At 58.6% G+C, this 14428-nt stretch overlaps 1 protein-coding gene across 1 annotated transcript in view; it reads right to left on the bottom strand.

Annotated features, from left to right (window-relative positions):
• The window catches only part of JPH3 (junctophilin 3), a 75805-nt gene extending 61977 nt beyond the window's left edge, over positions 1–13828 (bottom strand). Inside the window, exon 1 of the mRNA XM_028094247.2 lies at positions 13447–13828. Coding sequence (XP_027950048.1) covers positions 13447–13828 — 382 coding nt within the window. The remainder of the gene's footprint in view (positions 1–13446) is intronic.
• Between the last annotated feature and the right edge of the window lie 600 nt (positions 13829–14428).

Genomic DNA, 14428 nt, shown 5'->3' with positions numbered 1-14428 from the left:
CAGGCCTCCGGCTAACAGGACACTCTGCGCTTGTGGACACTTCATGGTCACTGTCGCCAGGGCTGCCTCCAGTCCCGCAGAAACTCTGACCTCTGCTATATTTCTGCCGCATTCTCTCGGGGATCCACGATTAATTTCCTCCAGATTGGGCCGTGTACCGCAGACACAGCCCCTCAGCCCCCACGCTGTCCACATGGCATGGGGCGCCGGAGTCCAGGGAGGCTCCAGGCCGGGCTTCGGGCCGGGGCCTTTGTCCCCACTGGGTTTGCAGTCAGGTTGGTTCTGTGCAGACCCAAAGGGTCGGCCTGAGGCCTCCACAGCCAGGGACAGCCTGACTGCTCAACATGGCCCCATGAGTCTGGGAGAGACACAGCCCCGCTGGCTCCCCATGCCCCCTGGCGTGGCCCTGCTCCCTCCGCTCCTCCTAGAGCATCTGCGACCTGCCCAGCCTGCCCAGCCTCCCTCCCCATCCTCTGGGGCTCTCCCCGGGAGGCTTTCTCACACCTGCCCAGTCTCACTGTGAGCCCTGGCCCTGCCCCCTCCATCCCGTCAGCAGTCGAAGGGGAACCATGGAACAGGTGCATGGACGTGGTCCCCTCAGCTGGTGCAACAGGACCATAGCGCCCCGGGGCCCGCTCATGGCCAGGCACACAGTCGGGGCTCAACAAGTGCCTGTGTGGGTCCCACCTGCCCTGCGGACACCATGGCTGCTCTGCCCTGCTGGTAAGCAGACCCTTCAACGCCCCCGCTGCAGGGCCCAGACAGCATCCCCTGACCTCCTCGCCCATGGGCAGTGGTCCTGATTCTGTCAAGTCATCACTGCCTAAACGCCTACTGTGTGCCTGGCTCCGTGCTCGGTACTCTGCGGGCAAGAGAGAGGCATTGGGTTTATTTCAAGGAATGCACTGTCCAAAGGGGGAGGCAGCAGGCACACAGGAATCCGGGGGGCGGTCAGGGGTCAGGCGCTGGATGTCCAGTCACTGTGCTACCTACAGTGTATTTTAAAAATTTACAACTCAACAACAGAAAGACAAACAACCCAATTTTAAAGTGGGCAAGGACCCGAGCAGACAAGTCTCCAAAACCATGCGCGTGGCCCATGACACGTGGACAGACGTCCCTGGCCAGTCCTCAGGGAGATGTACGTGCAGACCACAGGGGAAACCACATTACGCCCACGAGCGTGGCTGGGGTGGAAGGGCGACAGGAGCAGGTGTTGGTGCGGACGCGGAGGGGCTGGGCCTGCAGCCCCCTTGGTGGGAGCGCGGTGGCAGAACGTGGGACCCGGCCATCGCCGCCCCACCCGGGTCTCTGCCTGTGCCTGCAAACCGCACGTCCACACTAAATCTTGGCCCAGGGGCAGTGCCCCCCCAAAGTCCTCCGACGGATGAACCGATAAGCAAAACCCGTTCTTGCCGCGCCGCGAGTCTTAAAACGGAATCGCGTCGTGGCACAGGCTACAGCCTGGGCGGGGGGGGGGTCCGTGGACGAGCCCCGAAAACCTCACGCTGACCGAGAGGCCAGCCACAGAGGCCACCTTGTGGGACCCCGTCCACACCAAGGGTCCAGACCCAGCCGATCCAGAGACAGAGAGCAGATCGGGGGTTGTCCAGGGAGGGCCTTACCGCACGAGGGGTTTCTTTCTTGGGGGAGAAGAATGTTCTAAAATTAGGGGGTGGTGACAGTTGCAGAACCCTGGGTACATACTAAAAACCGCTGAATTGTACACTTCAAAAAGTGAACTTTACTACGATCCGTCACCTATACCTCCACAAACGTGACACCAAAACCACGTCACAGCGCGATCGTTTGTCCCCTCAGTGCAGGCGTGATACGGAACCGCCGTGTCCCTAACGGGTTTACAGTAACAACACGACGTCCTAGCGGCTCACGGAGCATCTGCGTGCAGCCGGCACACGTGCAGAAACCTCAAGACCTATGTCGTGTGATTCCCTTGCTGCTGGAACCTGAAGCTTCCGAGTGTCTCTCTCCCCCAGCTGTGGTCTCCTCGTCTGTGAAATGGCACAGCTGGGTGGACCTGGCCTCAGGGGGTGCTGGGACGATAAGGTGGCCTCATGGATGAGGAGGGGGAACACAGGGCTGAGTCCCTGTCCATCTCCGTCCCTGCGTCCTCCCCCGCCCCCCAACCCCCCAGGAGCGCCCTCCCCCTCGACCAGCCTGACTACATCCTCCACTCTGTTGTCCTCCCTCTCCTGCCCAGTTCTGAGTCCTGGGGCTTCTTCCCTTCAGTCTACTCCCTCCTGACTTCATGCCCCCTCCCAGTGGACGGTGCCCCCACCTAGATCAGATGCACCATCCCCCTGCACCCGCCACCCTCACCCTCAGAGTCCCATCTGTCTGAGACAGGAGGTCCGTCCCGCCCTGGGAGCTGGCTGTCCTGAGCTCCACCCGCCTGCTCAGCCTACCTCCAACCCTCAGGGCTCTGTGTCTCCCCGACCCACTGCCCCCACCCAGACCCAGCCCAGCACCTCCCCTCCCCTGGACACAAGCGCCCTCCCAGGGGTCCCCAGCTTCCACCTGGTCCCCAATTCCTTCCCTGCCCAGCAGCCAGCGTGAATACCCAGACACAACCACACAGACAGCCGGGGTCCAGCAGCTACGCTCCTAGGCCTGTATCCCAGAGACAGGAAGGCTTACGTTCACCTAACAGCCTCTCTGTGAAAGTCTGCAGCGGCTGTATTCCTCGCGACCCCAGACGCCCCTCGACTGCACATGGTCACACAAGCCATGGTCTGCGCACATGCACCCCCAGGACCCTGGTCAGCAGGGTATGCCCTGGGTGGATCGCCAGAGAACCACGGGGAGTGAAGAAAGCCAGTCCCGAAAGGTTGCATCCCATAGGATCCCATGTATAGAACCTTCTGGAGATGAGAAGATGCCAGGAGGGAGAGCAGCTGGGTGGGTGTCAGCGATATAGGAGGGAGGAGGGTGTGGCCCTGAAAGGCGGCTGGGGGTCCCTGCTGATGAAACGCTTGGTGTCCCTGTGGACATCCCGGCCGCAACATTGTGCGGTCCTCACGTCAGGTGTCACCTTTGGGGAAACCGTGTGGAGGGCGCAGGGGATGATGCCTCCACTCTTCTCACAACTGCGTGTGAGTCTACAAGCGTCTTGAAATTAAAGCTTAATTACAAAAGCACAAACACCAGCCACTGCGGCTGCCCTGCTTGAATCCTTGCGCGCCCTTCCCTCCAGTGGCTGGGAAGCTGTGCTCAGATCCGCCCCCCCCCCCCCCCCCCGCCCCTTGCGCTCCCCCTCTGGGTGTTTAATGAGCCACACCTGGATCTGAGCCACACCTGTTCTGGCCTCCTCGGAGCCTCTGCACGCCCTGTCTCCGGCTCTCCACACCTCTGCCACTCCTACCCTCCAGCTCTCCGCGGGTTTATCATCCACTCGTCAGGCAACCAGGATTTCTGGAGCTCTCTCTGCTGCAGGGCCCAGTGAAGAACCTGCCAGACCCAGTGTCTGCCACCCCCGACCCGGGGCTCCAGTCCACAGTGAAGGGACCTCTACAGAGCATGTGTGCACGGAGGGCCCAGAGGCGCTCTGGGGGCCTGGCGCCCCACGCCATCCTCATCGAAATGCATTCAGCGCTTGCCTTTTCTCCCTCAGAGCTACCCACAGACAGCCAGGCCTTTGACCTCACCGGGAAGCAAGCAGACAGCTGGGGGCCGGGGGAGGGCACAGAAAGGTGGTGCCCAGAAGTTGGCTACACAGGCCCCACGCGGGCAGTGGGGGGCCAGCTCACGGCCCCTCGGCTTAGCTTCTACAACCAGCCTCCGAGAAAGCCTGCACTGGTTTGCAATGCATGCCTCCCAAGGAGGCCCCCCCACCTGGGCCTCCCCTATTACCCGAAACCATCCCCCCACTGGAAATCCCTCCCAGGCTCCCTACAGTGAGACCACCCCTCTGCCACCTTCAGGGGTCTCCTCTTCTCCCCTTAATGGTCCTCACCCAAGGCAGAGGCTGACAGGGAGGGACAGGGGCTTCTGAGGTGTGGTCCTCAGGACCCCTGCCCCAGATGGCCCCAGATGTGTGCCCTCTGCTAGATTCCCTCCTGGGGAGCCTGTCCCGGGAGCCCAGGGTGGGAGGTCTGGAGCAGACCACTATTGAGCTGTTGAGACCCTGAGCCAGCACCCCCATTTCCTTGGCCTCCCTGGGCCTCAGTTTCCCCCTCCAGAATGGGGGAGTCATGCCTTCCACCCAGGCAGACCGAATGAGAGAAGGCACAGGCAGCTCCCAGCTCATGGAGAGATGCTTGCTGAGACTCGAGTCTCATTGAACTGGTGGGGAGGGTGCAGGATGAAGAAGTTTTGAGGGTCAAATGCTCCCTGGGGAGGCAGACCGGTGAGTCCTGCAGGAGCAGCTGAGGGCCCTGGGGCCCCGGAGTGGCGAGGGGCGTGTTCACGGGAGAGGAGGCACGGGGAAGGCCAACCCTGCCCGCTCCAGTCCTTGCTCTGGACTCGTGGGCTGTAGGAGTCCGCTGGCTCTGGACCTCTTCCTGCCCCGCCCCGGCCCCGCTGTGCACAGTGATGATGGTGTGTGGGCCCCCATGGAGAATGGGAGGGTGTCTATCCTGGGGGGGTCCATGGACACGTCTCGGGAGCCTGTGAACCTCCACCAGTACCCACAAAAGGCCTCGTGTGTGCAGGGACCTTCATGTGTCCTGGAAGAGGACCCTCAGCTTCCCCACACTCTCAGAGGAGTCTGGAAGAACCCACGAGTTTATGCACTGCTGAGCGAAGAGCCATGGAAAGCCCGGCTTCAGGAGACCGGGCCCCCCTCCCCTGCCTCTGTGTTACTATTAGACAGTGGGCGCCTCCCTGATCTTCAGCTTCTTCAACTGTTGAGCAAGGGGGTGGCCATCAGACGACTGTCCCACCAAGAGGAGCCCCACCGGGTGCTGCAGACAGCGCTAGGCCCGCCCCGCTGCCCAGGGGCCCCATGGCCTCGCCAAGCCATGCCTCATATGTGGGAGCGCGTGCCTCACCTCAAAGCACGGCTTTAAGGACCAAAAGGAACAAGGTCTGTGGTAAAGCGCGCAGGCCGGTACTTGGAAAAAAGCAGACGTTTAAACGAGGTGAGTATCCTTCTTTCAAAGGACACTCCGTGGCTTTGGGATTCTAGGTGACCATGTCTGTTTGGCCCATGCCTGTAAGACATGGTAGTGTCTTCGCCCTAACCCCAGTGCCCTCACACAGACACAAGGTCCTTGTAGGTGCAATGAATTAAAGATCCTGAGAGATCGTCCTGGCTTTTGGCGGGGCCCTAAACCCAGGGACGGGCGCCCTGTAAGGAAGGAGGAGAAGAAGATGGAGGTGAGGAGGGCCCGCAGAAACACGGTAGCTCTCCTTGCTGGAGCATCGGCCCGTGCTTGAAAATCTGCAAGTCTGTTTGATTTTTATTTTAATGAAGCACAACATCTACTTCATGAGCCATTTGACCCGGCGCTTGAAGGACCGTCCAGAGCGGCGGCTCTCAGCCCTGTCGGCTTTTATCGCAGACCTGGGCCAGGAGGCCACCCTCCCAGAGCCCAGCGGGGACCCCAGCCGGGTCTTCGCTGCCGCTCTCCCGGCGATACCCTGGACGAGTAGCCTTCCACCTCAGCTGAACATTAGGATCACTCGGACCATTTTCAAAGAATCCCAATGCCCAGGGTGCACCCGGACCACCTCAGTCAGCATCTCTGGGTGGGGCCCGGGCATCAGCATTTTCCAAAGCAGCCAGATGACTCCACGTGCGGCTGAGATTGGGACTAGTGTGCTAGGTCCTACATTCGAGCCACCTAGACATCTCGTAAACATGGACTTCTGGCCCCGGAGACCTCTGGGCTGGGGGGTGGGGTGGTGTTGAGATTCTGCACTTCTTTTTTTTTTTTTAAAGACTTTATTTATTTATGTGACAGAGAGAGACACAGTGAGAGAGGGAACACAAGCAGGGGGAGTGGCAGAGGGAGAAGCAGGCTTTCCGCGGAGCAGGGAGCCCGACGCGGGGCTCAATCCCAGGACCCTGGGATCATGACCTGAGCCGAAGGCAGACGCTTAACCACTGAGCCACCCAGGCGCCCCTGAGATTCTGCATTTCTAACGGTCTCCCCGGGAACCATCCTCAGTGGCTCTGCTGTGCAGCTGGGGTTAAGAAGCACCAGCCTATAACAGCCACTCTGGGAAACAGTATGGAGTTTCCTCAAAAAGTTAAAACTAGAGCTAAACTACGACGCAGCAATTGCACTACTGGGTATTTACCCCAAAGATACAAATGCAGTGATCTGAAGGGGCACATGCACCCCAGTGTTTATAGCAGCAACGTCCACAACAGCGAAACTATGGAAAGAGCCCAGATGTCCATCGACAGATGAATGGATAAAGAAGATGTGGTGTATATATACACAATGGAATATGACTCAGCCATCAAAAGGAATGAGATCTTGCCATTTGCAACGACGTGGACAGAACTAGAGGGTTTTATGCTAAGCAAAATAAATCAATCAGAGAAAGACAAAGACCATGTGATCTCACTCAGATGTGCAATTTAAGAAACAAGACAGATGAACAGAAGGGAAGGGAGGGAAAGATAAAATAAGAGGAAATCAGAGAGGGAAACAAATCATAAGAGACTCTTAACTCTAGGAAACTAACTGAGGGTTACAGGAGAGGAGGTGGGTGGGGGGGATGGGGTAACTGGGTGATGGGCATTAAGGAGGGCATGTGATGGAATGAGCACCGGGCGTTACACGCAACTGATGAATCACTGACCTCTACCTCTGAAACTAATAACACACCGTAAGTTAATTAATTGGATTTAAAGAAAAAAGAAGCACTAGCCCAGAGCCATGCTTCTAAAAGTGGGGTCCCCAGACCAGCAGCGGCTGCACCAACTGAGACGTGTTAGAAATGCACATTATCAGGTAGGATCTCGGGCCAGAAAATCAGGGCTGGGGCCAGCAAATCTGCTTTCAGCACCTTCCAAGTGATTCTGACACTGGCCTTGAGGAGTGACAGTGGTGGGCTGGTCCCCTGCCCAGCCCCTGCTCCCCCAGCAGCACAGAGGACCCCGGGTTCTTTCCGAGACCTCCAGTAGCAACAGGGAGACCCCCGGACACCTGGGAAGGTAGGAGCCGGCACACAGAAAGAGTGTCTCCTGCAGAATCAGCAACCCAGTCTTAGAGCCACAGCCCCCAACCAGCCCTCGTTCAGCCTGAGCTCAGCTGTCCCCTCCCCTGGGACGGCTCTGCTGCTCTCAAGGACACGCAGTCCCCCTTCCCTTCTCAGAACCCTCCCTGCAGTGGTTCCACAAGCGTCCCCAAACTCTGGAGTGAGAAACCCCGGATTATTTTACACATTTTAGTTTCACATCCAGACTTCTTGGTAGAAGTCACGTCATCCTGCATCTTATACATCGCTGCAAACTGTGTACCTCATACCTTATGCTAGAAACTGAACGTCTCTGTTCCCCAGAATCACAGGTTAGAAAGGAGATGCTGTTAGGAGGTGGGGATTTCGGGGCGGGGGGAGGGCGAGGAGGGCGATGAGGGTGGGGCCCTTAGGAATGGGATCAGTGGCTGATGAAGGAGACCCAGATGCTCCTCTGGCCGTTTCCCCACATGAGGACACAGGGAGGTCGGCAGCCTGCCCCCAGAAGCAGGCCGTCACCCAACACAAGCTGCCCACCCCTTGACCTCAAACTTCCCAGCCTCCAGAGCTGTGAGAGATACACACTGCTGTTTAGAGGCCCCCCAGTCTATGGGATTCTGGGACAGCAGCCCCAACGGATGAAGGCCCAGTCTGGCTCAGCAACTATTTCCAGGTTGACTCACTAAAGGTCGCCCTGAGCTTTTGTGTCTTTCCCCCTCGAACATGGTAGGGACTCAGGAAATGCATCTCAGTGACTGGACGAGCCAATAGCAGCAAAGAGTGTGACAAAGGGGATAGAGGAAAGGCCCCTTGTTTTTCTGCGTCTTTCCCAGCGCTTTTCCACGAACGCTGCTCACTAAACAGTGCTCCCCACCTTGTCCTGTGGCCACGACTGCACCACGCCCTTGGGACGTCAGCACACCATCACAACGGGTTCCCTTTATTCTACACCATCCGTCTCACGGGAAACAACAGCAGAGCGTCTTAGGAGCAAGGACAGAGACAGGAGCCAAAGCAAAACCCTCTAAATGAGGAACCCACAGGTGCTGACTCGAGGAGGAAGGTGGCAGAGTAGTCTCTCACTGGCTGCTACAGACAAGATCATTCCTTTGCCTGCCTCTGGTCGTGCACGTACAGCCCCCGCAAGCCCCGTGAGCACAGAGGTGCACTCAACCTGAGACGGGCGGGAACGGGAAAACTTCTCCTGGCCAAGGGTGCTGGACAGGTCAGGGCCAGGGGGTGCCTGGCCAGGAGAGTCAGTTTGGCGGCCTGGCTGGAAGAGGTAGTCCGGAGAGAAAGAGAACAAAGCCAGGGCCCCGTGGGGGGGCGGCGCTCTCCATGGTGCTGAAGCGACCCGCTGCTGCTCCTCCGTCCTAAATGAAGACACAGAGGGTCCAAGAGAACCCCTGGTCGGATGCACAGAGCCTGTCTGAGGCAAAGCCAGGACCCCAGGCAGCGCTCACTTCACCCACCGAGTGCCTCACACGAGCCAGGAGACTATAAATTGGGGGAGTGGCTGATCTAAGAGGGAGCGACCACTGTGGGAAATCCAAACACACACCGTCCCCTTCAGATCCCACGAATCCACATGCCCTGTTGTCACCGAAGGACGCTGTGCTAGGTATCCGGCTGTCAGCTCGGAGATGACAGCCACTTATCTTTCGAGTTGTGCAGGCCTGGGGAAAAGCGAGGAGGAAAGTGAGCCTCGAGGCAAAGCGGCAGAGGCTCCTGGCCGTCCCCCAGCAGCCCTCAACACCCTTAGTCTTCCCGGCCATGCTCCCTCCTCCTTGGGTCAGCTGGGCTATCTGTCACCATCAGCCAGGGCTCCTCGCTAACTCCGCGGCAGAGCGGCTATTTCTGCAGGGTGCTCACCCTCATCCCTTCACCAGCTTGCGGTGGGGTTCCTGATCTGAAGCACCCACGTCGCTCCAGGGCTGTGTTGGGTGAGGGGAGCGTGCAGTAACACTTCTTTATCAGCTATTATTGGCAACAAAGAACTAGTTATTTGCTTTTTCTTCCTCTTTTCACCTCCTGGAGCCTTTTCCCTTGCCAAAGTGGCTGAACCAGAATCTCCGAGGAGATGCTTTTATCTCTAGTGGCTGAGTGCTTGCTTTTGTTTCTGAAATGAATTCCCGTTGGCCTACATCACCCGTGTGTCCATGGACCTGCTTCCTTCCTCCCTAACCTGGGCGTTTGGATTTTTTTTTTTTTAAGTTTGCTTTCACATATTCATAGTCTAGTATCAAAAATACGCCCCATGGTCATTTATTTTGTTTGGATGAGGGCTTCTTCCCCCCTTCAAAGGGTCATTAACTGCATAAACAGGTGTTTAAAGTGGAAGCAAAACATCGCGCGCTCCCTCTGTAATCTGAGCCCTCCTGGAAGGCGGGCTCTCTCCCTTTGCTGGGACTCCTGCTTCTCAGAGCAGGAGTCGGGAGGGATTTGAAGGGTACACGTGGCTGTGTTTTGGGGGACGGGGTGGAAACGTCTCTGGGTGACAGGTGTATTGTGAGTGCATGTGCGCACAGGCGCAGAGGGCCTGGAATTTTGACTGTGGGCGTGTGTGATTTGTGTGGGCCGAGGGATCTGGGCCAGTGAACGGAATCTGCATTTGAGGGGGGAGGCCTGGTGTGTGAGATGACTCACATCTTTCAGGCTGTGGGAGGGTTTATTTGTGGGGGTAACTCTGGTCCGAGGGGTCCTGCGTACACGGCACCAGCAGGAAATATTTACCTGTGTGGCCAAGCGCAGGGGTCTGGCGCGCGGAGAAGGGGAGTGCACCTGTGCCTCTGCCTACAACCCCAGGCTGCCGCACCCAGAGGAGAAGCGGGGTGCGGAGGTAGAGGAAGGCATGAGGAGGTAGTTCTGCACAAGGGTGCAGGGAGAACGTGTTCCACAGAAAAGCAGAGGCTCTGGAATCGCCGTCCTGAGCGCGAATCCTGGTGCTGCCTGGCACCCACCAGCCAAGTCAGCCCCCTCTGAGCCTCGGCTTCCCAGTGTGGGAAATGGGAGAAACGAGAAAACCAACCCCGCAGAGGGACAGGAATTAAGGGCTGGAATTCATGCAAACACTTGCCCCATGCCTGGCACATGGTAAGTGTTTAATATTGCCATTTACCCTCATCATGACCACGATCACACCTGGCTATCGGTTCCAGTAATGATCATCCTAAGTGGCATTCAATGTCCATGTCATGGGAGAACAGAATAGTGGTAAGTGATAAGGAAGACTTACTATAAATCTAGCATAGCCGTGCACGCGTCTCAATTAATCCCCACCTACTTTACAGATATTATCAGCCCTTCTTACGGATGAAGAGACGGAAGCTCAGAGAAGTTAAGTAACTCGCCCAAGGTCACAAAGCCGAATGGTTCCAACTCTACAGCATGTGCTCCTGCTGCACTGCGCCCCCCGGGGCCTCACCATCTCCAAGGGGACCCCTGGCACACCGACCGACCGACCGTGGAACTCAGTGGGCTCACGCTGGTAGAAAGAGCCTGTCTTACTCGGGGGAGGATGAACCCAGAGCAGAAGGAGTTGGCGGAAGGGGCCCCAGTTGAAATGGAGTCCATAGCAATTCCAGCCAAATGGAGAATACATTTGCCATTTGTGCATTATTCATGAAAATCGCCGTTTCCCAAAGTCAGCACTGGGAGCTGGGCTGGAGTTCAGGAGCTGTGCGGATGCCTGCCCAATGTTCCCATCCCTCGTGCAAAGCAAAAGTCGGACTGGAGTCAGGACCATAAACTCATTAAGGCCCTGCCTGCCCTCCCCAAAGCATGAGCCGCCACGCCCACCCACTGCCTGTGGAGAAGACGTCCAGACCCACAGCTGCAACACCCCACCTAGGTTCTGCTTGCCTGATGGACTGCTGGAGGGCACACCTTCTCAACAGTCCCTTCCTTCCTGATGAGAAGCACGGACCATGTTGCCGAAAGGTGGCCCCAGATGTCTGGCCTGATTACCCCAATTTTCCGTCACGCCATGTCGCCAACCAAGAAGGAGCAGTCAGCCCTGGCGCCCTGCTACCTGGCTGGTCTACAGGTGGTGTGGTGTGGGGAGTGGGGGCTCCATTCTGGACAAATCAAGCTTTCAACCATGACTCTGCCACCGCAGGCTGGGAGCTCTGGTCTGTCCCGTGGGCTCCTGGGGCTCTCTGGCCTCATCTGTAAACTGGAGCTGACCCCCTCCTCTCCACCATGGGAGGACCCAAGCGGGGCAATGTAGAGGGAGGTGCTTTAGGGAGCAGAACCCTATGTAGCCACTTGGATGGGGGCTAGAGACCCAAGAACATCTATCCATTGAAGGAAGCGTTTCTCACATCAACATATCAGACCCTAAACTCATGGCCAGCCACAGAATCAGGGTCTCTCTTCCCCTGGTGAGCACTAAGGAAATTACTACTCTTCCCTCTGAAATGGAAGCTCTCTGAGGACAACGACTTTTGTCTGCTTTGCTCACTGCTGGTTTCCCAGAGCCCAGAGCACCTGCTCATAGCACCTGCGGGCCACCCAAGATGTCCGGGGAAGGTAGGCAGCCTGGAGGGCTAGACCTCACTCTTAGATATTCTGGGGAGTTTCACATAGACAGGGGCCTGGCTCCTCTCCTCCCCAGGCTCCCACATGAGGCCGCAAAGCTGCTTTCCTGGCTCAGGCACAGCTGGGAGCACCTCTGGAGGGACAGATCCGCAGAGCAGCAAGGCCAGAGCCCCCAGGGCGACAACTACCCTTGGGATCCCAAAGAGCCTAGCTGGGAGCGCCAGGCTGCTGAGCCACCCACCTCAGCCACCCACATCTGCTGCCCGAGCCTCTGTGTGTGTGAGTGTGTGCGCGAGCACACACACTCACACTCACACATGTGCACACACACACACACACACACACACACACACGGCCTAAAACCCAGAGAGGGCTGTCTGCTCAGTCCAGCCCCTGCGCCCCAGGGTCAGGGATGCTCTCCAACCTGCTCCATGAAAACAACAAGAGCACAGAAGAGGCCGCCTGGGATGAGGCTGGGCACAGCTTTGACAGGCAGGAGCATTATATAATTAACTGCCCCCCACGCCTCCTCCCCTTTGAGTAATAATGAACCCTGCCTCTCAGTTGCATAAGCCAAAATAATAATTACTCTCCAGCCCTCCATCAGTCCTGGATGTGGCCGGGGAGCAGGTGTTTAGTGCCTGCTTCATGAGACGTGAAGGTAGCAAGCAGGCGGGGAGAAGACCACACGTACGTTCATGATTTCCACGCCCGGCAGAAGCACACAAGTCACTGCTGTGCCCCACACCTTCCCCAGGCATCCATGCCTGAGAAATTACCCAGAGGGAGGCACAGAACCACTTCTGAGGATAAGCTGTCAGATGGGGGAAGGGGGGCCTCTGGAGGGCAGGCTTGTTTGGGGTCTGGCTTCCAGGAACAGTAGATGCTCCATGCCTCTCTCTTGCACAGAGGAGTGGACACTGGAGTGCCCGGGACAAGGGGGCAGCTGCAAGCTGGCCAAGGCTCCGTGCACAGAAACCATCTTGCAGCCAGGGCAGACAGGCAGGCAGGCTCAGCCCTGAATGTCGTGGCATGCTGGAATGAAGGCACAGAGCATTCCCTAAACTACCGGTGAAAATGATTCAGCCACTGGAAGGCAAGATTCCTGGGCTCTCGCTAAACAGATGGGCCTCCTCCTCCCTCCAGCAGCCTCTCTGGCTGCGCTAGCCCGCGTCCAACCACCTAGAAGTTTATTGCTGTGTTGTGTTGCTTTGGGTTTGTGTCCCTCTCCCAATCGCTCCCTTTCCATTGGCTTGGGTTGATCAGGACTAAGGGAGGCCCTTCAGCACCGCAGGAAAACAAGGAGCTGAGCTGGGGCCTGACTCCTGGAGGCCCAGCACCAAGGGAGCTCTTCCAACAAGGGCAAGGGGCCCCCTCCCAGCTCCCCTCTGCCCTTGGTGGGTCCCAGATGAGGCCCGGGGCCCGGGGCCCAGTCTGGCCTTTCCAGCAGGTCTGTGGCCTGCGCTTGGATCATACACTGACACTCTGCTCAGCCCCGCAGCTCTGGGCCTGCCTCTGCTCCGGGAAAGCCCCCAACACCCTTCAGCTGACACAGGGGTGCTGTCCCCCACCAGGCAGTGGGGCAACCTGTAGCCAGGGCAACTGTGGCCTCCAGGAAGCCCCAGGAAATGCCCCAGGTGCACACGGCCCCACTGGAGGGAGAAGCTCAACTTCCCCAGAGGTAAACAGAAGAGGCAAGAGAAAAAGGTCCCTCTTCCGCCCAGCCCCCGGCCTGGCCACCCGAGTGGCACCTACCTCCATCTGAGTACGTCTCCGTGCCATAGCCGTCCTGCAGCCCGTTGCTCCAGGTGCCTTCATACTTGGCCCCGTTGCCCGTGCACTCCCGCACCCCGTAGCGCCCCTTAAATCCGTGCGTCCACTCGCCCTTGTACACCCACTTCCCCTTGCTCTCCAGGCCGATGCCGTGGCGCTTGCCCTGCGCCCAAGTGCCCTGGTACGTGTTGCCGCTGGGCCAGGTGTAGACGCCCAGCACCTCGAAGCCGTGGCTCCACGAGCCGGTGTATTCGCCTTGGCCCTTGGGGCCGGTGCAGACGCCATGGCCGTGCGCCTTGCCGTCCTCCCAGCCTCCACAGTAGGACCCTCCATCGTCAAAATTAAACCTACCCCCACTGGACATGCATGTAACTCGGTTTGCAAATCCCGCAAACGGTGAAAAAAAAAAAAAAAAAAACCAAGGCGATCAACAAACCGGATTCTTGGTTGGCTGGCTGGTTGGCTGGTTTTGTTTTGCTTTTTTTTTTTTTTAAGGAAGAATGGAGAAAGCAAAAAACACAGCGAGCAGATCCCGGGCGGCGGGCGGCCGCGGCGCCGGCTTCGGCGGAATTTAAGTCAATTGGGGGCGATTATTCCTTTTCGAGCTGCGCCGCGGAGCCTGACCAGCGTCTCGCGCTCCCGCTGGAGACAGGACCGGAGGGGGAGGAGGGAGGGGGAGGGGAGGGGAGGGGGAGGGAGGGGGCAGGAGCAGGAGCGTCTGGTGCAAACGGCTCCACCTCAGCGGCAAGTGCCCCTCCGAGGCGAGCCCGCCGGGCTGGCCGCGCAGGCCGGGGCGGGGACGGCGGGCGGCTCAGGCCCGGGGCGCAGCCCCCCACCTGCGGCTGCCACGCTGCGGGCGCCCGAGGGCGGCGGCGGGGCCCGCGGGCGGCGGCGGCACGGGCGGCGGCGCGGGCGGCTGCACCATATTGGGGGCCGCGGGCCGGGCCGGGCGGCGGCGGCAGCA

This window comes from Eumetopias jubatus, unplaced genomic scaffold, assembly GCF_037043125.1.
Source record: "Eumetopias jubatus isolate StellerSeaLion01/CBP00866 unplaced genomic scaffold, mEumJub1_p1.0 scaffold_10, whole genome shotgun sequence".
NCBI classification, from domain to species: Eukaryota; Metazoa; Chordata; class Mammalia; order Carnivora; family Otariidae; genus Eumetopias; species Eumetopias jubatus.
This window is presented reverse-complemented; position numbering and strand designations above follow the sequence as displayed.